General features: G+C 37.6%; 1 protein-coding gene across 5 annotated transcripts in view; it reads left to right on the top strand.

Annotated features, from left to right (window-relative positions):
• LARP4 (La ribonucleoprotein 4) overlaps window positions 1-25,576 on the top strand; it is a 64,917-nt gene that overhangs the window by 7,370 nt on the left and 31,971 nt on the right. For 2 of the 5 annotated variants that reach the window (XM_060166244.1, XM_060166249.1), the window contains exons 2-8: window positions 9,863-10,010; window positions 10,634-10,786; window positions 13,525-13,600; window positions 17,005-17,141; window positions 18,626-18,729; window positions 19,608-19,718; window positions 20,493-20,546. In XM_060166244.1, the coding sequence (XP_060022227.1) occupies window positions 9,863-10,010; window positions 10,634-10,786; window positions 13,525-13,600; window positions 17,005-17,141; window positions 18,626-18,729; window positions 19,608-19,718; window positions 20,493-20,546 (783 nt within the window). Of the gene's footprint in view, window positions 1-1,712; window positions 1,762-6,659; window positions 6,764-9,862; window positions 10,011-10,633; window positions 10,787-13,524; window positions 13,601-17,004; window positions 17,142-18,625; window positions 18,730-19,607; window positions 19,719-20,492; window positions 20,547-25,576 lie in introns of all 5 variants that reach the window. The other 3 variants (XM_060166248.1, XM_060166246.1, XM_060166245.1) reach the window with 3 other exon arrangements.

Here is a 25,576-nt window from a genome sequence, read left to right as displayed (position 1 = left end):
GGTGCACGGGCTTAGTTGCTCCACAGCATGTGGTATCTTCCGGGACCAGGACTTGAACCCGTGTCCCCTGTATTGGTAGGTGGATTCTTTTTTTTTTTTTTTTTTTTGCGGTACGCGGGCCTCTCACTGTTGTGGCCTCTCCCGTTGCGGAGCACAGGCTCCAGATGCACAGGCTCAGCGGCCATGGCTCACGGGCCCAGCCGCTCCGCGGCATGTGGGATCTTCCCGGACCGGGGCATGAACCCGTGTCCCCTGCATTGGCAGGCGGACTCTCAACCACTGCGCCACCAGGGAAGCCCAGTAGGTGGATTCTTAACTACTGTGCCACCAGGGAAGCCCTCCCCCAGAGTTTTAAGCACTCATCATCTGTCATCTGACTGAGGAAGTGGGAATTTGGGGAACTTGTCTTTCCCTCTGATATTAGAGGATCAGCAGTAATAGTTTTATTGATGAATAAACTGAAGATTTCCTTCCAGGTGTGGAGTAAGTGAATCCTGATTTTTGACAATTTGGCAAATGACTTAGATTGGTCCAGTTACCTTGCTATTCAAAGTGTGAGCCTCAGTAACTTCTTTACCCAGGGCTTGTTAGAATACAAACTCTCTAGCCCTATCCCTGAACTGCTGAATCAGAATCTGCATTTTATCAAGATCCCTAGATGATTCTTATGCACAGTAAAGTTTAAGAAACCCTCATATAGCATATAAATTTTATTATTGGTCTCCTGTGTGCTAGTTACTGTTCAAGGTGCTAGAGAAGAGTAAACCATAGACAAGGTCACTGCCACTGTGGAGCTTGCAGACAAAATAATTCAAGTTAGGGTAAGTGCTTTGTAATAGGGGGTAAATTTTATTGCATAAATTACCATGGATCTTACCTTTTTAAAAAAATTTTTTTTTAATAGCTGAAAATTAGCTGTACCATGGCCCTAAGATAGAAATCATTGCAGAGCTGAATTGACTTCTGCCCTGGGTACTCTAGTTCTTATCTGGTGTCTATTTTCTATATCCATTTCTTCTGTATTGTTAGACACTCTAGGTGGAACTGGGGCCAGGGACTGTTTTACAGACTTGGTGAGGAGATTTGTAATATTCCTTAAATAGTATGTAACTTGTTGTCTTAAAGTTTTCTCTGAGGCAACTGTAGTATAGTGGCAGACTCTGCAGAGTGCCTAGGTTCAAATTCTGGCTCTGTCTTTATTAGCTGTGCAGCCTTGGGCAGATTACCTTTAGGTAATGTAAGGTTTTCCTTATCTACAAAATGTAGATGATAGAATTTAAATGTAGTTGTTATGAAGATGAATTAAGTGTTCCATAAATGTTAGTTATCCTTCTTTGTCAGAATGGGTGAAAATTTCCCATTTTTCATTGTTACTTTCTATAAAATGCCCCTAAGCATATTCTGGTAGGACTCTGAAGTTTCATGCTGGATGAAATGACAGGTGTTTATTTTTTTGGGGGGGTGGGGGGCGGCTGTACCTTGCAGCTTGTGGGATCTTAGTTCCCTGATCAGGGATTGAACCTGTGCCCCTTGCAGTGGAATTGCGGAGTCATAACCGCTGGACTGCCAGGGAATTCCACCCCACTTTTTTTTTAAAGTACTTGTGGTGTTGTCCTCTCAGTATTGGAGATGTAAAAATTAAACCTGGATGATTGATCTGCCATGAGGCAAATAAGTTTAATCAATTTCTATACTTTATTTCTGTTTTTCAGCATTTGTAGGGTTAAGTGGCATGGGATTTCTGTTTCTGATAGTAAATAGGTAAGTAAAACAAACAGTTATATATGACCAAAGAGATGGTTTTGCCATATTTATGGTGACTTTTTCCTAACTCTTGGTTCTGTTACCTTAAAACTGCTCTTTTATGACCAGAAGATATCATTTTGCCAAGAAATTTATGTTTCTGTTTTTTCCTTTCATTTGTATCTTTCCCCAGATAGGAACTGGCATAAAATGGGTCAATCATAAGGACTGCTTTTGGCTTATTCGATAATGGCATATATTGCTTAGAGATAGAGGTATTGATCTGTTAGTTTTATGGACTGACAATTTGAATTTTTTTGTGGTGATTTGAGAGTATCTTTGTGCTTACATACTGCATATGTGTATGTTGGCAGATAGTTTCAGCATGCACTTGGATAATTTACATCCTTTAATAGATGTTTTATATAACTGTAGCCTCAAGGGCTTACTTCTAGTTCTGTGGGAGAGATAAGGATTTTTTTTAATGAGATAAGGATTTTTATGGGCTTCTTTATTAAACTTAGTCAAAAGATGAGTCAAACATGGTTATCTAGAATTTAAATGAAAAATTAAGTCTTTGTTCTCGTTAAACTGACTTGTCAGATTCATTATTGTGTCATTTTAAAGATTATTTGTTATATGAAAACATCAACGTTTTAATTTTTTTTTCAATTAAAAAATTTATTTATTTTGGCTGCGCCGGGTCTTTGTTGCAGCACTCAGGATCTTTAGTTGTGGTATGTGTGCGGGACCTAGTTCCCTGACCAGGGATCAAACCCAGGCCCGCTGCATTGGGAGCTCGGAGTCTTACCCACTGGACTACCAGGAAGTCCCCACATAAAAGTTTTTTTGATGGACATTTTCAGTTTCCAAATTTTCTTTATATTGAGTAATTCTATAAAGGACATTCTTATGTATAAAGCTGTTAGGCTAATATTCTCTGTGGTAGCTCAAATAGTGAATGTTTTAAAAGTTTTTCACATCAGTATTGACATATTGCTTTACAAAGGTGTTATGACCTTATTTATTTATTTGTTTGTTTATTTGTTTATTTATTTGCTGTGCCATGCGGCAAGCAGATCTTAGTTCCCAGACCAGGGATCAAACCTATGCCCCCTCAGTGGAAGCATGGAGTCCTAACTGCTGGACCACCAGGGAATTCCCTCTCCACTTTTTTCTGTGCTTGTGCATTATTTCACACACTTGAATCATTTCCATAAGATAGCAACTTGCTTTACTGTTTTTCCAAGTGTCTTCAAAATGTGAACATTTTCCATGTCTTCTATATTTTTTTCTCCATTTTTAAAAACTTTATTATGAAATAATTATAGATTCACAAGAAGTTGTCTCCAGAATGTACAGGGTGGTACCGTGTACTTTTTGCCCAGGTCCCTCCAGTAGTAACACCTTGCTTAACCATAGTATGATGTAAAGACAAGCAAATTTACGTTGATACAGTCCACAGAACTTATTCAGGTCTCATCAGTTTTATATACAATCTGGTTTTAAGGCTCTAGGATATTCTGTATGTGGCTGGACTACAGTTACTGAACAAATCCTCACTCTCTTGTTGGTGTCTTGTTCTATTCGGGCTGCTATAACAATATCACAGATTAGGTAGCTTATGAACAACAGAAATTTATTTCTGGGAAGTCCAGGATCATGGTGCCAACAGATTTGGTATCGTGAGGGTTTTCTGGTTCATAGATAGTGCCTTTTCACTGTATCCTCAGTGGTGGAAGGGACTAGGGAGGTCTGTGGACTCTCTTTTAGAAGAGCACTAATCTCATTCATTTTCATGACTTAAGCAACTCCCAGAGGCCCCACCTCCCAGTACTATGACATTGGGCATTAGGATTTCAATATATGAAGTTGGGAGTTACACAGATGTTCAGACCATAGCAGTTGAAAGTTTCTAACTTTTCACTATTATAAAATTGTGATGAACATCTTTGTATTTATATTTTTGTATATCTTTCTTTTGAGCAAATCTGACAAGTAGAATTTCTGGACCAAAGAATATATAATTTTAAGGCTTTTGATAAACATTGCCAACTCTTAGCAAAATTATATGAATTACAGCAGTGAGTTGTTTCTTTTTATACTTGTCAAAATGGCACTAAGTAGTTCAATAGGTAAAATAGACATTTAAAAAAATTTTTTTAATTTATTTTTATTTTTGGCTGCATTGGGTCTTAGTTGCAACGCACAGGCTTCTCTCCAATTGTGGCACGCGGGCTCAGTAGTTGCGGTGTGTGGGCTCTCTAGTTGTGGTACGTGGGCTTAGTTGTCCTGCAGCATGTGGGATCTTAGTTCCCCGACCAGGGATCAAACCAGTGTCCCCTGCATTGGAAGGCGGATTCTTAACCACTGGACCACGAGGGAAGTCCCGGTAAAATTGACTTTTTTTGGCTGGGGGGTGGGGGGCCATGCTGCGCAGCATGCGGGATCTTAGTTCCATGACCAGGATTGAACCCGTGCCTCCTGCAGTATAAGTGTGGAGTCCTAACCACTGGACACCAGGAAATTCCCTAAAATTGACATTTTGCAATTAATTATTCCTGCTTGTTTTTGTACCTTTTCCCTGTTTGGTAGATCTCTTACTAGTTTGCAGTTCTATTGTTTTATTTTCTTTTTTTTGCCTGCATTGTGTCTTTGTTGCTGTGGGCGGGCTTGCTCCAGTCGGAGAAATGGCTACTCTTCATTGTGGTGTGCGGGCCTCTCACTGCGGTGGCTTCTCCTTGTGGAGCACGGGCTCTAGATGCATGGGCTTCAGTAGTTGCAGCACACGGGCTCAGTAGTTGTGGCACACAGGCCCTAGAGTGTGTGGGCTTCAGTAGTTGTGGGGGTGTGTGGGCTCATTACTTGCGGCACACAGGCGCTACGGTGCGTGGACTTCAGTAGTCGTGGCTCACGGGCTCTAGAGCGCCGGCTCAGTAGCTGTGGCGCATGGGCTTAGTTGCTCCGCGGCATGTGGGATCTTCCTGGACCAGGGCTCAAACCCGTGTCCCCTGCATTGACAGGCGGATTCTTAACCACTGCACCACCAGGGAAGTCCCCAGTTCTATTGTTAATAGTAACCTTCCAAACCTTCTCTGTTTTTACATACCAATATGTTTATCTGTACAATGATTTTATGTTTGTTAATATGAGTAAAAACCAAAATGCTTATTGTTTTGCAACTTGAATTTTTTCACTGAATAATATACCTTGGAGCACTTTCCACATTAGTGTATGTAGGCCTTTTTTTTTAAAACTTTTATAGTATTCTATGTTATGAAATATACTACATTTTATTTAACCATTTGTCTATAGATGGATATTTAGGTTATTTTCAGTCTTTCACTAATGGGGTCAGGGCTGCAATATACATTCTTGTATATGTCTTCTTCTGTACATTAATGGCTTTTAGAGTGCATACTCTTAACTAGTCTGGAGAAAAATATAAACATGCCCAGGAGTACTGCTTGTCTATATGCCATAGACCTCACACTTTGATTATTCTTGGCACCATTAGCAAGGGAGACATCAGATTTATGGGTAGTATGCTGCTGAAAGGCATATAGTTAATTATTTTGAGTCATTATTTAATGCTTAGTGAAATAGTACATCCCGTCAGTAAGTAAAAGTTAAGTTTTTTTAATCATAATTCCCCAATATTGGGTATTTATTTATAAATTAAGTATACGTGGCATAATATATCTTGTATGTTAAATATTAACCTTAATCTCTTTATCATATTTGGGACCTCCCAATTCTTCAGTAGCTTTCTACATTTGCAGAAATGCCCATATTATGAGTTAGGCCTCTCCAGTGAACGTACTAGTCAAAACGCAAATTCCCAGATTCCCTTGTATCTGGATGGATGCAGGCATGTTACTAAGAGCCACTAGTCAGACCACACCTACAGATGTCTTCTTTTTGAAAATATACAATGTAGGGAAATGAGGGTTCTATTCATAACTTCCATTTCATAGACAGAAGTGGCAGTAGAGGCGGTCAGCTTAAAGTGGAGTTAATACAAGGTTGAGTTAGTTCCTAATGGAGAAGTGACATTGGTGCTGGTAATAATAAAAGTTGTAATGGATTTGAATTTTGGCATTTACTGCTTGGTGGTGGCAGGGTTAGTGATTTCCTCATCAGGGCACTTCCGGAACATTTTTTTTTTTTTTAAAAGATGTTGGGGGTAGGAGTTTATTAATTAATTTGTTTATTTTTGCTGTGCTGGGTGTTCGTTTCTGTGCGAGGTCTTTCTCTAGTTGTGGCAAGCGGGGGCCACTCTTCATTGCGGTGTGTGGGCCTCTCACTATCGTGGCCTCTCTTGTTGCAGAGCACAGGCTCCAGACGTTCAGGCTCAGTAGTTGTGGTTCACGGGCCTAGTTGCTCCGCGGCATGTGGGATCCTCCCAGACCAGGGCTCGAACCCGTGTCCTCTGCATTAGCAGGCAGATTCTCAACCACTGTGCCACCAGGGAAGCCTGACACTATCTTTTAATAAATTACGTTTCTGTTTAATTTAGCCAGAGTGGATTCTGAATTCTAACTGATAAGCATGCCCTGTTTACATGTCTACATAGGGGCAAATGTAAAGTTTACTTGCATTCTAAAATTGCTACATAGGGACTTCCCTGGTGGTCCAGTGGCTAAGGCTCCGCTCTCCAATGCAGGGGGCCCAGGTTTGATCCCTGGTCAGGGAACTAGATCCCACATGCATGCTGCAACTAAGAGTTTGCATGCCGCAACTAAAGTTCGTGCATGCTGCAACTAAAGTTCCTGCATGCTGCGAAGAAGATCCCATGTGCCACAACTAATACCCGGTGCAGCCAAATAAATAAATAAATAAATATTTTAAAAAAAGAGAAAAAACCGGTACCTAGAGGTGTTTTTGATTGTTTGTTTCTTTTGCCACGTCATGAGGCTTTCAGGATCCCAGTTTCCCGACCAGGGATTGAACCCCTACCCCCTGCAGTGGAAGCGTGGAGACCCAATCACTGGAGCGCCAAGGAATTACATACCTAGAGGTTTTTAAATAATACCTGGGTACCTGTCCTGGTGGGGCTACCTGGTGGTACTATAAGAAAATTGGTTGTTTATTCCCTGAGCTAATTAATGATATGAAGTAGTTGTGAATTAACATCTCTAAGCGAAGATGTTGCTTTGGTTATTCATCTTTGGTGCTACTTTAAAGATGCTTTTGCTCCCTTGCTACGATTGACATTTTGTTATTGGTTTTGATGTTTATTGTAAAAGCTTTTAGCAGCCCTGAAATCAAAAAGCCAAGAACCACTCCAATGTAAGACTTCCATTTTAAACAGGCACATGAAAACAAGGAAGATTGTATCAACTCTGATTTTCTAGCACATCAGAAGGGTAAATACAGTAGTTAAACATTAGTTGGGTTCTTTTGTTCGTTTTGTTTTGCACCTATGCCTCTACTGTTCCATTCAAATAGACAGTTGAAAGTATACTCTTGGCCTGTTTTATATTAATAGCTGAAATAGAAGAGGAAGACCCAGTTTCTACCTTTTCTTCATTGAGCCCACTGCCTGGTTGCAAAGAACACTTACTTAAATAAACTATTACAGTGGTAACAAAATAGAAGTATGTACAAATAACAAGAGGGAAAGAGGAAGTAGTGACCAACACACATGAAGTTAGGTGTCCAAGGTGTGTAGAAACTATAAGGAGTTTTGGTAGAATAGGCATTATACATATATATACACACACACACATATATATTTTTAAAACTTGCTTGTTTACTTTTTTTACCTAATGAAGGTTTTATTTATTTATTATTATTTTGTTTGGCTGTATTGGGTCTTTGTTGCTGCACGCAGGCTTTCTCTAGTTGTGGTGAACAGGGGCTACTCTTCACTGTGGTGCGTGGGCTTCTCATTGCTGGGGCTTCTCTTGTCGCGGAGCATGCGGGCTCTAGGCGCGCCGGCTTCAGTAGTTGTGGCTTGAGAGCTCTAGAGCTCAGGCTCAGTAGTTGTGGCTCACAGGCTTAGTTACTCCGCGGCATGTGGGATCTTCCCAGACCAGAGCTTGAACCCATGTCCTCTGCATTGGCAGGTGGATGCTTAACCACTGCACCACCAGGGAAGTCCCATTATATTTTTTAAAATAAGGAAACTGGGGTCAGTGATTGCACAGTTACTGGGTGGAAGAGTGAACTTGATCTTTGTCTGTTATACCATAGTTGCCTCTCAATTGTTGGAATTTCTCTTCAATTTTGCTTTTTTAAAAAAAATATTTATTTATTTATTTTGGGCTGCACTGGGCTTTCGTTGCTGCACGCGGGCTTTCTCTAGTTGCAGTGAGCAGGAGCCACTCTTCGTTGTGGTGCGCGGCGGCCCTCTCACTGCAGTGGCCTCTCCCACTGCGGAGCATGGCCCCTAGGCGCCCATGCGTCAGCAGTTGTGGCTCGCAGGCTCTAGAGCACAGGCTTAGCAGCTGTGGCGCACAGGCTTAGTTGCTTTGCGGCATGTGGGATCCTCCTGGACCAGGGCTCGAACCTGTGTCCCCTGCATTGGCAGGCGGATTCCCAACCACTGCGCCACCAGGGAAGTCCCCAATTTAGCTTTCTTAAGACAGTATTGGTACTTTTAAAGAAATATGAATTTGAGATTTTGGAAAACAACTGGGAAGGTGGTTAATTTTTAAAAATTATGTTTTAAGCAGAGCTTTAAGCTGGTAAGAAAGCAAATGAAATCTTCAGACCAAAAAAATCAGGAAGTACTAATCCAGAGAAAGAAGCAGGTGTTAAACTTAGGTCCTGCCCCTAATGCATCTGTTGATCCTTAGTGGCCCAGAGCTTAGATTTTCATCGCAGTGCTTAGAGACAGGACAAAAGATAAACTAGGGGAAAAAACAGCTTTCTCAGAGAAAAGGGAAAACTTGTCAGCTTTAGCCTTGGCTCTGGGTTGGTGGAAGGAGGGGTCTTATTCTAACCACAAATCCTCTTTGATGCAAAGTAGGGCTAAAATTCCCTACTTGTTCTCCAGAAACCCACGTTGAAAATTTTAAGTGATACCAGATTGGTAGTCTTACTGTGCAGTCATCCAGCTGAAAGAAAACAAATCCTCTGGGCTTCCCTGGTGGCGCAGTGTTTAGGAATCCGCCTGCCAATGCAGGGAACACGGGTTCGAGCCCTGGTCTGGTAAGATCCCACGTACCGTGGAGCGGCTAAGCCTGTGCGCCACAACTACTGAGCCCGCATGCCTAGAGCCTGTGCTCCACTACAAGAGAAGCCACCTCAATGAGAAGCCCGCGTGCCGCAACTAGAGAAAGTCTGAAGGCAGCAACAAAGACCCAACGCAGCCAAAAATAAATAAATTAATTAATTAATTAAAAAAAAGAAAATACACTTTCAGGACAAATGAAATAATGCATTGTAACATAAGGCAGAATGCGGTTTTTGACTTGGGAAAAAATTTCCACTTACAGAATCATTCAGACCCTCTATCACAGCTTAGATGGCAATAAAAATTGTACTGTGGAAAATTGCTGTAGATAACTCAAAAATTTGTTCTAGGTACTCAAACACACACTAACATCAAAGATATGTGAATAGTTTTAATAAATTTAACAATACTTGCAAGTAGGTTGGGGTAAAGCAGTATTTCTATACTAATAGTATTTTATAAAAATATGTTTTTATTGTATAGGTAGCTAAATTTTACATATAAACATTTCAAGTTCATCTGCTTAAAAAGGTTTATATTTTCAAGTTGAGCCAAAAACTTTAAAATATTGTTTATTTAATATTTATTATTAGATTACATAATATTATTGGGGATTTTCTTCACATTTAAGTAATGGAAAAGTTTTGTCTAAATTTATAATTTTAATGCACTGACTTTTTTTTTTTTTTTTTTTTTTTTGCGGTGCGCCAGCCTCTCACTGTTGTGGCCTCTCCCGTTGCGGAGCACAGGCTCCGGATGCACAGGCTCAGCGGCCATGGCTCACGGGCCTAGCCGCTTCGCGGCATGTGAGATCTTCCCGGACCGGGGCATGAACCCGTGTCCCCTGCATTGGCAGGCGGACTCTCAACCACTGCGCCACCAGGGAAACCCTGCTCTGACCTTTAAAATTAACAAATGGATCCTTTTAATATTTAGCAGGTAACATCTAAAGGAACTGGCTTAAATCCTAATGCCAAAGTATGGCAAGAAATACCTCCAGGAAATACTGATGCCACTCCAGTAACGCATGGAACTGAAAGCTCTTGGCATGAAACAGCAGCCACATCAGGGTCTCATCCTGAGGGTAAGTCGTAAATATTTCATCAGATTGAATCACATTTTGGTTAAACATACGGCCAAACCAGTTTATAGAACTTTTAATAGATTCTTTGATTATTTGATAAAATATATTTATAAATGTTTAACATGTAATTTGTATACCATTCTCGTTTATTTCTAGTACGAATGGATTGTCACTAATTTCAGACAGTAGCTGTATCTTTGGGTTCAGCATTTAACCCATGTACAATATGGTATTTTTAAATTAGTTTTGATCTACCATCATTGCCAGTGTTACTTACTCACTGTTCGATCTTAGGCAAATGACTTAACCTCTCCATGCTTGTTGCCTTCATCTGTAAAACATTAACAATAGCAATTAATTTGGCATTGGTTTTTCTGAGAATTAAGTGAATAAAGAACATGAAGCTGTCTTATACATAGATAGTACTATGTAAGTTTAAGCTGTTCTTAATCATTTTAACTTATCCATAATGGTCAAACTTACCTCCTTTGGACTCTTACTTAAAATCTTGTGGATATTTTCCCAATTGCTAGAATTCTTTAAAATCTTGTTGTGCCCAGAGTGCCTAAAGATAGGATTTTAAAGAATTACTATTCACTTCCAGTATGTTTTCTTTAATACAGGTAATAGAGAACTTGCAGATGATATGTGTAAGGAATATGAAGTAATGTATTCATCTTGTGAAACCACAAGAACTACTACAGGCATTGAGGAATCAACTGATGGAATGATTTTGGGACCAGAAGATCTGAGTTACCAAATATATGATGTTTCTGGTAAACTTTATGGTTTTATTGTTAAAATGAGAATGCAGTATGCTAGTCTTTTTCCCCCTCCAGTCTTTTTATCATTGTTCTAGTAAACATGGCATTGATTGGTCTATTTTATTATTTGAAAAGAAGTTTATGTTAATGAAATATTAGGTGACTTTTATAAATACTGTTTTCAAATGGCCAAACATGAACATTGTAATTTAAAAAAGTTTATTTTAAAGATCTTATTAAAGGAAAGTGTGAAATTAGAGATGAAAGGAGAAAACAGTCAATATAGTTAAAAAAGAGACCTAAATTACGATCTTTCAGAGTCCAAGTTTCTTGATCTATTAGTTGGGATCAACGCAAGTTCTGTCAATTTTCCCATCACTTTTGTCAGTGTGAAATGCATTTATAAATGTGAGATTGCAGGGATTAATTTTGAGAAAAAGGTTGTGTTATATCATAGTTCTACTACAGTTCAACTTGTGAGATATGTTTTTTTCACATTCATTTAATTAGCATGGATTATTAATTGCTTGGACTTAAAATGGATAAAATTTAAAAGAAACTAAAGATAGACTGTAGAACCTGATTACCTAACTTTATTTTTCTAAGTTCTAAAGGGTTTCTTTGGAAAATAAGGAGTAGGCATCTCTGTCACTGCTTAGTTCCCTGGCATTAGTCAAGGTATATAAACCTTTGTTCTCAGTTTATTTATTATATATATCTGGATTAGATTTCTAAGGTCAGTCAGCTTGTAAGTTGATTTCTGAAGTAGAATGGGGTGGTATTTCCATATAGTAATTTAAGGTGGTTAGGTTTTGCTCCCTCCTTGTTATAATATACCTATCCTGGCTACTTTGAACTTAGAGTTGGTTTAAGTGAATTGGCAACCAACTGGTATTTTTAAAAGTTTGCTGTAATAACACTGAAAGCTTAAATGAAGTTATTATTCATTTAGCCAGCATTTGGGTGGATGAATTTTATATTAGAAGGGTTGCATATACTACATAGAAATAGAATGCTTCTTATTTCATTTTTAATGAAATTAATTTAATATCTAATATTTTGAATCTTGAGTAGTAAGACAAAGTAGTGGTAAAATCATGCACAAAATTTATCTTTACAGGAAAATATAGTGTTCTAAAATTAAGCAATGAAAAGAGTATTAAGAGATAGAAGTGGGTTTTTTTTTAATTGAAGTATAGTTGATTTACAATGTGTTAATTTCTGTACAGCAAAGGGATTCAGTAATACACACACACACACACACACACACACACACACACACACGTTCTTTTTTATATTCTTTTCCATTATGTTTTATCACAGAATGTTGAATATAGTTCCCTGTGCTATACAGTAGGACCTTGTTTATCCATTCTTTATATAATAGTTTGCATCTACTAGCCCCAAACTCCCAATCCATCCCTCCCCTACCCTACCTCCCCCTTGGCAACAACAAGTCTGTTAAGAGATAGAAGTTTAAGGAGTGTGACTAACATCAGATTTACTACCGATAGTACAGATGTGGAGCCATATATATATCCCACTTTGTGTAGTTCCTGTCTTCAAATTTAGATTACTGTTACTTTTGTTTATGTATATAAATTTATTTGTTTTTTTGGCTGCGTTGGGTCTTCGTTGCTGTGTGTGGGCTTTCTCTAGTTGCGGCATGTGGGCTTCTCACTGCGGTGGCTTCTCTTGTTGCGAAGCACAGGTTCTAGGCGTGCAGGCTTCAGTAGTTGTGTCTCACGGGCTCAGTAGTTGTGGCTTGAGGGCTCAGTAGTTGTGGCTTGTGGGCTCAGTAGTTGTGGCTCATGGGCTCTAAAGCGCAGGCTCAGTAGTTGTGGTGCACGGGCTTAGTTGCTCCACGGCATGTGGGATCTTCCCGGACCAGGGCTCAAACCCGTGTTCCCTGCATTGGCAGGCGGATTCTTAACCACTGCGCCACCAGGGAAGCCCCTAGATTAATATGACTTTTTTTTTTTTTTTTTTTGGTGGTACGCAGGCCTCTCACTGTTGTGGCCTCTCCCGTTGTGGAGCACAGGCTCCAGACGCACAGGCTCCGCAGCCATGGCTCACGGGCCCATGACCAGGTCACGAACCCGTGTCCCCTGCATCGGCAGGCGGACTCCCAACCGCTGCACCACCAGGGAAGCCCCACTATTACTTTTGTTCTTTGAGGAATAAATAGTTAATAAATTAAAGGAATAAATAGTTATCACATTTTTTTAAGTATTTAGGGTAATGTTTTACAATATGGTATCCAAGTGCTTTTAGTATTACCGATGATTTGTTAATTACTTGATAAAATATGTAATTTAAAAACTGATATGAGGGCTTCCCTGGTGGCGTAGTGGTTGAGAGTCTGCCTGCCAATGCAGGGGACGCGGGTTCGTGCCCCGGTCCGGGAAGATCCCACATGCCGCAGAGCAGCTGGGCCCGTGAGCCATGGCCGCTGAGCCTGCGCGTCGGGAGCCTGTTCTCTGCAACAGGAGAGGCCACAACAGTGAGAGGCCCGCGTACCGCAAAAAAAAAAAAAAAAAAAACTGATATGAAATCTGTCTAAAGAAAGAAGAATAGATAGGTTAAAAGGTAGACCTTGTGTGTATCTGAATTCTAAAAAGAATAAAAATACAGTTTTCTGGTGATTTTAATTTGTGCATACTTTGTGGCTTACTCTGAAAACAATATGTAAAGTTTACTACCTATGGTAATTAGATATTAACTTTTCCCCTCTTGTTTTCTACTATCAGGAGAAAGCAACTCAGCAATTTCTACAGAAGAACTAAAAGAGTGTTTGAAGAAACAATTAGAATTCTGTTTCTCACGGTACACTATCATTTTTAAACTGACCTTTCTCCGTTTTGAATTGTTTGATCAGTAGATGTGAAATACCTATGAAATAGAATGGAAAAATGGTTTTAATTTCCTTTGGTGATGTATTTTGGTATCATTCTTCAGTATATTTCTTAACTAGATTTAAAGATGTGGTCTCCAGTTGATTATGTAAAGGGTCTAGTCCCAGTAGAAAGATAATGAAATTTCTTTTGGATATTTTTCCTATAATCATATTCATTTTTAGGGTTCTCTATGTTTTTAGTAGTTTGCTCTTGTAATCTTTGAGCATAGAGTTATTTTTAATAAGATGTGGATGGGTATAGAATTTATATTACCAGTTTCTTCTATTAAATAAAGAGTTCCTTCAGGCAAACATTTCAAGATACCTTATTTACAGATAAGAATTAAGAATTATGTAGGTATATTTATAGCTTAGATGTATAAACCTTCAGTATGTAGAACTGCCCCTTCCAAAATAAACAGAAGTTTGGATATGTGTGCAAATGTAATACCTTCTGTTTTTTGGAGGAGGACCAGTAAACCAATTTTTTAAGCTAGAAACCTGGATTTTATCATAGACTTCTTTATTTCCTTACATATAATACAGTCTTGACTCAGTTTTAATTGATTCTTCATCCTGAATATCTCCCTTTTCTTCTCCACCTTTTTCTTCTTTGCCTTTATAGTCTAGTACAGGCCCTAGTTTTATGAAAACAAGACCCTTCTAGTCAGTTGTGCCTATGATGCAATTCATTTTGTCTCCCATACTTGTCATAGTTATTTTAAAATCTTTGCCGACTAGCTGGATCATTTGTGTGTCTGCTTATATTTGAGGGTTTTTTCCTCTTGATTGTCACAATTTCCTGGCTTTTTGCATGTCTTATAAATTTTGATTATAATTTGGACACTACATATGCTGGGCACTACATAATAAAAGAAACTAGAAAGCTGCAGTGTCATAATTTTTCTCTCTAGACAAGAGTTGAGCTTTCTTCTGGTAAGCAGAAGCAGATTGATTTCTTCAATCCAGTTAAGGATTGAGCTGAGTCAGGGCTGAGCAGCAACTTTAATTAGACTCGATCGACCTCTGATTTATCTCTGTTCCTTAGGCATGACCTTCTTAGGCTTTTGATTTAGAAGTTGGCAGGTTTCTGTTACCTCAGTCGTGAAACACCAAGGGAAATTTAGTTCTGTTCTTCAGAGGTTTGAGATGAGCTCTTTAGCCTCTTACCCTGTACAGCTTCAAAATCTGGCAAATGTCTTGTCAGGGAGACCTGTCTTAGGTTTGATGCAAGGTTGCTTCTTCTACTGGGGCTTCCACAAGACCACAAAGATTTTACTCTCCTTTTTCAGCCTTCCATCTTTCAGGGTCCCAGCCTTCCATCTTCCTCCTTAGAACTCAGTAAATGTCATATAGAGGAAAATCAGCTGTGTATTGGGGGCTCCTTTAGCTTCCAATTCATAATACCAGTCTTGTGCAACTGCCTAAAATAAAGCTCTACTAGTTTCTTTCTGGTCCAGGATCTGCAGATATCCTTGGAAAAGAAAGATTATCTTTCTGGAATTTCATTTTGTCCTTGTAGCTTCTACAGTTTTTATTTCCAAAAACATGATTTTTTTGTAATCTATCCAAGTTTTTTTAGTTGTTGCAGCATGAGCTCTGGCTTATCATGATCTATCACATCCTACTCAGAACTATGATACAGTTCAAACCAGCCAGGTAATTGCCATTTGTAGCTCAGTAGAATTGCCACTAAGACATATTAGTTATTAGTCATGAACATAATAGGTATTAGTCATAATCCTTGATGTTATATATCTATTAATTTGACTTACTTCTGACAAGGTAGTTTCTTTAAGGGTGTGTCATACTGTTTTATAAGGAGAGACTGGCTGAAAGTCTGAGTTGATTTAGGCTACAGCCTTTTAGTTGTACAATATTATGTTTACAGTTGTCTTATTTTCAAGTTCTTAAAGAATATCTGGTTGACTAGTATGTTCCTTTTTTTTTAATAAATAAATTTATTTTATTTTTGGGTCTTCGTTGCTGTGCGCAGGCTTTCTCTAGTTGCGGCGAGCGGAGGCTACTCTTCGTTGCAGTACGCAGGCTTCTCATTGCGGTGGCTTCTCTTGTTGCGGAGCACAGGCTCTAGGCACCAAGGCTTCAGTAGTTGTGGCACACGGACTCAGTAGTTGTGGTTTGTGGGCTCCAGAGTGCAGGCTCAGTAGTTGTGGCACACGGGCTTAGTTGCTCTGCGGCATGTGGGGTATTCCCGGATCAGGGCTCGAACCGTGATCCCTGCATTGGCAGGTGGATTCTTAACCACTGTGCCACTAGGGAAGCCCTGTTCTTTCTTTTATGAAGAAGTGAGTTTAACTGTTACTGGTATCCTCTCTATTCTTTTTTCCCCCAAGACAAATAACCACCACTTGTTGACAATTGTAACCTTAAAAAGGTAATTACTACTCTATTTTAGTGTAATTTGAATGTAAAGGCCTGGACCCTACTCTTTGCCAAGTACTAAGGCTTTGTCATTTTGAATGACAAAGATCCTTTGTGGAACCTGTATTCTGACTGGGGGAGACAAAACAATAAACATAATAAATAAGCAGCTTAGAAGTATGTTAGGTGATAAGTGCTATGGAAAAAAGTAGAGCGGAATAAGCAAGGGAAGAGGGGAATCAGGAGTACTTGGGTGGTTTCAGAATAGGGTGGTCATTGAGAAGGTGGATTTTAAGCAAAGATTTCTAGCTGTTTATAACCAGACTGCTTCAAAGGTTTGATGTAAATAACAAGACATGAATTTGATTCTCCTTCAGTTTGTTGAACAAGATATTATGTGTAAGATAGAGCATTTGTATCTTCTTTTTTAAAAAATGTATCTTAGTCTTTTGTCTTAATTTAAAATGTTTTATATTTATTATTTTAACTTTATTATTTAAATTTAAATAAAAAGTCAAACATACCTATTAAAAAATGCAAACATTAAGAAACTGAAAATCCTCCATGATCCAACTCATGGTTTACATTACAATTTTCTCCATATGCATATTCTAACATCAGTGATAAGGTATTTATAAGATGGAACAAAACTGTATGTAATATTTTGTAATATACTTTAATATTAAGCCTCTTTCCACATCAATATAATTTCATAAATTCCTTGTTCAAAACTGTTGGGCACAATGTATTTGGGGATTCAGAAACTTTCCAGAAGTTGTTAGAATGTATCTGTTGTATATTACGTATTTTCATAGTTCACTGTGTTATTTCTGATAGCATAATTTTGTTTTCCTAGGTTTAGTGACAAAAGTTAATAAGGCATCTCTTTTCTTTAGGTGCTTTTTAAGACTTGTTTGTTTTATAGGACTGTTGCTTCTCTTATTCCTTTCAGAGAAAATTTGTCAAAGGATCTTTACCTGATATCTCAAATGGACAGTGATCAGTTCATCCCAATTTGGACAGTTGCCAACATGGAAGAAATAAAAAAGCTGACCACAGACCCTGACCTAATTCTTGAAGTGTTGAGATGTATGTAAATCGTACCTTTTAGCTTACTTTTAAAATCAAAGATTAAATATTCTTTTGACTTCTGATCATGCAGGAAATTGTTTTTAACTCCATATTTTTTGCTATTCTGTGCTAATAATTTATCTGTTTTTACTGACTGGTACATATATAGCTTGTATATCAGTTCTGTACCTTGGTTGTTCATCTTGATACCCATTTACTCAAGTCTAAGCAATTAAACCTCTGTTTTCTGGGCTATTAGAAAGCTATATGTGTCATTATCACACCCTGTAAAGCAATCTGTTTCAAACTTTTGAACAAAAGTAATAAGTAAACTTTATATCACAACCCAATACACACATACACACAACTGAAACGTTAATAGTAGATTAATACTAAATGCTTGAAATGAGTTCATTTCTTTTATTATAAAATTGTTTTCACAACCTATTAAAAGAGTTGCGACCTGCAGTTTGACAAACACTGCTCCAAAGTTTGGTAAAGAATTTATATTTTAGATTGAGGCTTAAGAATTTTTAGTGGTGTTTGTGTCTTATATCAGCATTTCTTGGTAACCTCTCTTATACAGGTTTTGTTAACTACTTGAGTAAAGGTGGATCTTCACTTTTTTTTTGAAATTCGTTGAAATGTTTGAAAGTTAAATAAAGCAAGCCCAGTATTAGACTTACATGGGAGTAGGGATTTCCATTGTCAGAGGGATAAAAACATTTATGAAATCTCTGATCGGTTTGTACAGATCAAACCAGTCTTGATCTGGTTTGACCAGATCTTAAAATGACCCAGTCTTGTCAACATTTAAAGAATTTGCCAAGAGACAGAATCTCCTACCTCCAAGGGCTGAAACCTAGCACTTATACACAGGCCTTCTTCCTTAACAACTACTTTTATTCTCTCTACTTACCTGCACAGGAAGATGTGACATATTATCCTTTGAAGGGACTAGAAATAAAAGTTTTGGCTTGTGGTACTACCTTCATTCTATATTAACTCAAAACCAGCATCTGAAAGAAAGATTGTAATCATTTATATATAATTCTTGGTTTTAAGTGTTTCTCAGACTTTAATTTTAAGGAGAATTTTTTCACATATCAAAGCTCATTACATTCCCTAGAGTAGTGTTTGGCTAATGCAGTACATTGATTTTACTTGAAATAAAGAATTTGGTAATTGTATACAGGGAAGTGCCCTATGAGATATAAATATTGTATACTCCTTAAAGGCTTCTTCTCAACTCCAACACTGTGCCACGTCACAAAATAAGTACACTGAGTATTTGTGCAATGAATAACATTGGACAATGTTCTTTGCATATCAGTCTCAAGATACTTTATTGTAACTGTGATCTTTGATTCTACAACTTAATTTCTTTAAGATGTTAGCCTCTGCTAATTTATTCAGTTGGAAATTGAAATGAATAGTTTTTTAATGGAATTATTAATATCACTATTTTTACACTTTTGAATGAAACTTCTTTAAAATTTCAGCTTCTCCCATGGTGCAAGTTGATGAGAAGGGCGAGAAAGTGAGACCAAGTCATAAGCGTTGTATTGTAATTCTTAGAGAGATTCCGGAAACAACACCAGTAGAGGTAAATCATTAGTATTGTTAAAGCTAAATATTCTTAACTGTTTATTTTATTTTCAGTAATTTTTAATAGATTTATTTATTTTTGTTTATTTTTTTGGCTGCATTGGGTCTTCGTTGCTGCGCGCAGGCTTTCTCTAGTTGCGGCGAGCGGGGGCTACTTTTCGTTGTGGTGCATGTGCTTCTCATTGTGATGGCTTCTCTTGTTGTGGAGCACAGTCTCTAGGCGTGCAGGCTTCAGTAGTTGTGACACATGGGCTTAGTTGTTCTGTAGCATGTGGGATCTTCCCGGACCAGGGCTCGAGCCCATGTCCCCTGCATTGGCAGGCAGATTCTTAACCACTGTGCCACCAGGGAAGTCCCTCTGAGTTTTGATAATCATCTTTTTCTAAATCCATATATTTTTTTGAGTTTTAGTTTTTAATTAAATCAGTTATGAAAAACAAGATATCTGTGCACAGTTCATGTCTGTGACTGTTGTAGACGGAGCATTTGGAGTAAATGAAAATGCATAAAATACTTCGCACCTAGAAAATGTTAATGTAGGACAGTCCCCCCACCCACCCACACCTGTTTTTTTGGACAATGACAGGACTGGAAAGATTGTACTCTTAAGCAGAATTTAGCTTGCCACTAGGATTGAAATAATACTTCAGTTTTGCTGATTATAAAATAAGCTTCCATCCCTAAATCATGCACAAAATTTGCACTATAACTATGCATGTTCTTGTTTCAGAGTATAATTCTACTCAACAGAAAAATGGGCAGAAGGCGTAAACAGTTACTAAGTAAAGAAATAGAAAAGACCAAAAGACATGAAGAGGAAAAAAAATGCCCATTTTTGATATATTTTTAGAGTTAACTGAAGATTTTCTTTTTTAGGAAGTAAAAGCTTTGTTTAAAAATGAAAACTGCCCCAAGGTGATAAGCTGTGAATTTGCACACAATAGCAACTGGTATATCACTTTCCAGTCAGACACAGATGCACAGCAGGTGAGAAGAAAACTTTTCTTCTGATTTGAAGTCCTGGTGATAAAAGCAGTAGTGTATATTTTAATTGAGAAAAATGTGTGCTTACAGTAATGTTTGTAAAGACTTTGGAGAACCTTGTTCACCTTTTTGGTGTTGCTTATTAATTGGTTTCCTTTTTGATGATCTTCTTAAAGCTTTTTTTGTTTCAATTTAAGAACAGTTTGTTTCCTATCAGTAAAAATATTAACAATTTTTAAATTAACATGGGGATCAGAGACTATGTACTCAGTAGTTAGTATTTCTATTACAGAGTAGGCCCGCAATATGTATAACTTCCGTTCTGATTCTTGGTATTTTGACATAATGATTTTACTCTTAATTGTTATCATGGCCTATTTAAAGATAAGAAAAGTAATATTCCTTTGAAACAAAAATTTCTATAATAGCCTTTTAAAACCTTGTACTGATTTTTTTTTTTAATTCTTCATCTTAGAAGGCCCTCCGAACCCATTTTAAAATTGATATGTAGTGATATTTTGGGTCTGTTTTGAATTTTGTGAGTATGTGTCAGTAGTAATCCATAGTAGTTTAATATACAATAAATGTGAACTGTAGCTGAAGTCTTAAATTTTTACTTTTTCATTCCCTGTCACCTGCATAATGGGATCACCTTCAGAATTTTTTATTGTTTAGTTTAGAGATAGTTGCAATTACCAAAACTCTCTTGATAGAATAATGATGGCTTTAATGAAATGTTTGAATGCTAATGAAAGTTCCTTCCTGCTTTGTTAACAGGCTTTTAAATACTTAAGAGAAGAAGTTAAGACATTTCAGGGCAAGCCAATCATGGTAAGAAACATTTGTTAGTCCATCATGAGACAAGAAGGTTTTTGTTGTCTGTCTGTTAACAAACAAAGATGAATAACATTTTATAAAACCCATGATGATTTTAAAGAAATTTCTGGCTCATATGAAATGCTATTTCAGGAAATTAGTGATAGAATGTCAAAATACTTTGTAAACAGCAGTTTCTTCTAGAAGTATAACTTCAGACAGCATGAAGTTTAAGTTAGATGCTGATTGACAATGTGTAAGATAATCATAGATCTCAATCCTGCTCTTAGGAGCAGGAATAATTTTTTAGTAACAAAGGTGGAAAACATTCTCAGTACTTTCATTTCAATTAACTGCATCACTGCATTAATAGCCATTTGGGAACCAGGAAATTGTCGTTGTTGACACTTGCTCACAGTTTACATGTCTAATCTGTTCTCACATCCTATGAAATCTGCCTTCAAAACTTCTTTCAATCATTACTACCATTGTTTAGGCTTGAGCAATTGGAATAGCCTTTTAGCTGTTAGGCCTTCAGCTTTCCCCTCCTTACAGTCCATCCTCCACATTATTTTAAGTGTGAAAGTAATACCTATATGTGGTAAGAAAGTCAAATGATTTATAGTAAATAAGTTAATTAAATCTCCCTGTCCCAGATTCCTCCAGTCATTTTCCCTAGAGGTGATGAGAGAGAGCAGTTTTTTCTGCACCTATCTAAGAATTTTCTTTCTGTCTTTACGTGAATGGAAATATATAGTATATACATGCCTATTCTTTTCTCATAATAGATATTTTCATTCACCATTGTTACAGGTATACATTTAATATTGTTCCGTGATTTAATTATTAAGTTGTTGTTCTATTTACAAATAATTTGTAACATATGCTTTCTTTAAAAGTTTTTTTTATTGTGATAAAATATGCATACATACAATTTACCATTTTTAAGTGTACAGCTAACCCAGTGGTGTTTAGTACATTCACATTGCTGTGCAACCATCACCGGTATTTATTTCCAGAACTTTGCAGCATCCCCAGAAACTCTATACCCATGAAACCATAACTTCCCATTCTTCCCAGCTGCTGGTAACTTCCCTTCTAGTCTCTGTCTTTCTGAATTTACCTATTTTAGATACCACATATAAATGGAATCATGCAATATTTGTCCTTTTGTATCTGGCTTATTTCACTTAGCATAATATTTTCCAGCTTCATCTATGTGGAGCATGTGTCAGAACTTCATTACTTTTTATTGGCTGAATAATATTCCATTGTATGTATATACCACATTTTGTTTATTCATTATCTATTGAAGGATGCTTAGGTTGCTTCCGTCTTTGGATTACTGTGAATAATGCTGCACAACTATCTGAGTCCCTGCTTTCAACTCTTTTGGGTATATACTAGGAATTACTGGGTAATATGATAATTATATGTTTAACATATTGAGGAGTGCATAACTGTTTCCAAAGCAGTTGTATCCTTTTATATTCCCACCAGCAATGGAGGAGGATTCAAATTTTTCTACATCCTTAACAACACTTGTTATTTTTGCTTTTTGGATAAAGCCCTCATCCTAATGGGTAGAAAGTGGTATCTCATCATGGTTTTCTGCTTCGTTTTCCTAGTGACACATGATATCGGGCATCTTTTCATGTGCTTCTTTGCCATTTATATGTCTTTTTTGGAGAAATGTCTGTTCAAATCCTTTGACCATTTTTTAAATTGGGTTATTTGTTGTTGAGCTGTACCAGATCTTTATATATTCTGGATATTAAACTCTTGTCAGATATATGATCTGCAAATATTTTCTCCCATTTTGTGGGTTATCTTTTTTACTCTCTTGAAGTGTCTTTGAGGCTCAAAAGCTTTTAATTTTTATGAAGTCCAATTAATTTTTTTGTTATCTGTGCTTTTGTTGCCATACTTCATAAATTGTTGCCAAATCCAAGATCATGAAATGTTTCCCCTATGTTTTCTAAGGGTTTTATAATATTAGCCTTTCCTTTTAATTGAAATATAGTTGATGTACAATATTATGTTCATTTCAGGTATACTACATAGTGATTTGACATTTGCATACATTATGAAATGATCACCGTGTTAAGTCTAGTAACCATCTGTCCCCATGCAAAGTTAATACAATATTATTTAACCATATTCTTTTTAAAAAATATTCATTCATTCATTTATTTTGGCTGTGCTGGCTCTTAGTTGGGGCACGCGGGATCTTCATTGTGGCATGCGGACTTTAGTTGCGGCATGCAGGCTTCTTAGTTGCGGCACGTGGACTCTTAGTTGCGGCACGCGTGTGGGATCTAGTTCCCCGACCAGGGATCAAACCCGGGCCCCCTACATTGGGAGCGTGAAGTCTTAACCACTGGACCAGCAGGAAACTCCCTGACCATATTCTTTATGCTGTATATTACATCCCCATGGCTTATTTATTGTATAACTGGAGGCTTGTACCTCTTAATTCCATTCACCTATTTACCTGCCCCACAACCCCCTCCCCTCCGTCAACTACCCAAATGTTCTCTGTATCTATGAGTCTGTTTTCATTTTGTTTTGTTTGTTTTATTTTTTAGTTTCCACATATAAGTGAGATCATGTGGTATTTGCTTTTCTCTCTCTTACCTCACTTAGCATAATTACCCTCTAGATCCATCCATGTTGTCACAAATGGCAAGATTTCTTTTTTATGGCTGAGTAATACTCCACTGTGTATATATATCACATCTTCTTTATCCATTCATCTATTGATGGGGACTTAGGTTGCTTCCATATCTTGGCTGTTGTAAATAATGCTGCAGTGAATATAAGGGTGCATATATCTTTTGGAATTAGTAGTTTTGATTTCCTTGGGTAAATACCCAGAAGTGAAATTGCTGGATCCTATAGGAGTTCCATTTTTAATTTCTTGAGGAAGCTCCATACTGTTTTTCCATAGTGGCTGCACCAATTTACAATCCTACTAGTGCACAAGGGTTCCCTTTTCTCCACATCTTCGCCAACACTTGTTATTTGTTGTCTTTTTGATGATAGCCATCTGACGGTTTTGAGGTGGTATCTCACTGTGGTTTTGATTTCCATTCCTCTGATTATTAGTGATGTGGAGCATCTTTTCTGTCTGTGGCCATCTGTGTGTCTTCTTTGGGGGAATAAAAAGTCTGTATTCCGGTCCTCTGCCCATTTGTATATGGTGTGAGAATGTAGTCCAATTTGATTCTTTTGCATGTAGCTATCCAGTTTTCCCAGCTCTCTTTAAGAGGCTGTCTTTTCCCCATTGTTTATTCTTGCCTCCTTTGCCATAGATTAATAGGCCAAATATGTGTGGATTTATTTCTGGGCTCTCTCTTTGGTTTCATTGATCTGTGTGTCTCTTTTTGAGCTAGCACCATACTATTTGATTATTGAAGCTTTGTAATATAGTTTGAAATCTGGGAGCGAAATACCTCCAGCTCTGTTTTTCTTCCTCAAGATTGCTTTGGTATTTGAGGTCTTTTGGTATCCATACAGAGTTTAGAATTACTGTTCTATTTCTGTGAAAAATGCCCTTGATATTTTGATAGAGATTGCTTTGAATCTGTAGATTGCCTTGCTTAGTTTGGTCATTTTAGCAATATTAATTCTTCAGTCCATGAGCATGGTGTACCATTTCGTTTGTTTGTGTTATCTTTGGTTTCTTTCATCAATGCCTTATAGTTTTCAGAGGATAAGTCATTTACCTCTTTGGTTAGATATTTTATTTTTTGATGCAGTTATAAATGGGATTGTTTTCTTAAAATCTCTTTCTGATAGTTCATTATTAATGTATAGAAGGGCAACAGATTTCTGTGTATTAGTTTTGTATCATACAGCTGTACTGAATTCATTTATTTTAATAGATTTTTGATAGCATCCTTAGGCTTTTCTGTATATAGTATCATGTCATTTACAAACAGTGACAGTTTTACTTCTTCCTTTCCAATTTGAATTCTTTTTATTTCTCTTCCTCGTTATTGCTATGGCTAGGACTTCCAGTACTATATTGAATAAAAATGGCAAGAGTGGGCATCCTTGTCATGTTCCTTAACTTACTGGAAATGCTTCAGCTTTTCGCCATTGAGTATGATGTTGGCTGTGGGTTTGTCATATATAGCCTTTATTATGTTGAGGTATGTTCCTTATATACCCACTTATTGGGTATATAAGGAACATACCTGTCATAAATGTTAAATGTTTAATTTTCAAAAGCTTTTTCTACATCTGTTGAGATGATCATATGATTTTTATGTTCAGTTTGTTAAAGTGATATATCATATTGATTTATTTGCAGATATTAAACCATCCTTGATCCCTGAGATAAATCTTACTTGATCATGATGTGTGATCTATTTAATGTATTGTTGAATCCTGTTTGCTAATATTTCGTTGAGGATGTTAGCATCCATGTTCATCAGTGATATTGGCCTGTAGTTTTCTTTTTTTGTGTCTAGTTTTGGTATCTAGGTGATGCTGGCCTCATAGAATAAGCTCAGAAGCATTCCTCCTTCAATTTTTTGGAATAGTTTAAGAAGAATAGGTGTTAATGCATCATTAAATGTTTTGTAGAATTCCCCTGTGTAGCCGTCTGTCTGGTCCTGGGTGGGTGAGATTTTTGCGTCCACCCTTTAGGAGCAGATTCTCTGTTTCCTACAATCTTCTCAGTGTCCAGTATGCAAGCTCCACTGATTTTCAAAGCCAGACCTGGCGCCTCATCTTCTTGTTTTAGGACCCTCAGCCTGGGGAGCCCGATGTGGCATTTGGACCCCTTGCTCCTTGGGGGAGGAACTCTACAATTGTGATATTCTTCCTGTTTGTGGGTCACCAACCAGGGGGTTTGGGTCCTGACTATGTCTCATTTCCACCCATTCTACCCATCTCGTGCTTCCTTTTTCATGTCTTTACTTGTGGAAAATCTTTTCTGCTAGTCTTCAGGTTGTTGTCATAGATACTTGTTCTGTAAGTACTTGTAAATTTGGTGTGTCCATGGGAGGAGCTGGATTTATTTCTGGGTTCTCTAT

This window comes from Lagenorhynchus albirostris, chromosome 11 (genome assembly GCF_949774975.1).
Source record: "Lagenorhynchus albirostris chromosome 11, mLagAlb1.1, whole genome shotgun sequence".
In the NCBI taxonomy this organism is placed as follows: Eukaryota; Metazoa; Chordata; class Mammalia; order Artiodactyla; family Delphinidae; genus Lagenorhynchus; species Lagenorhynchus albirostris.
Note: the sequence above shows the minus strand (reverse complement) of the source record. Positions and strands in the feature narration are given on the sequence as shown.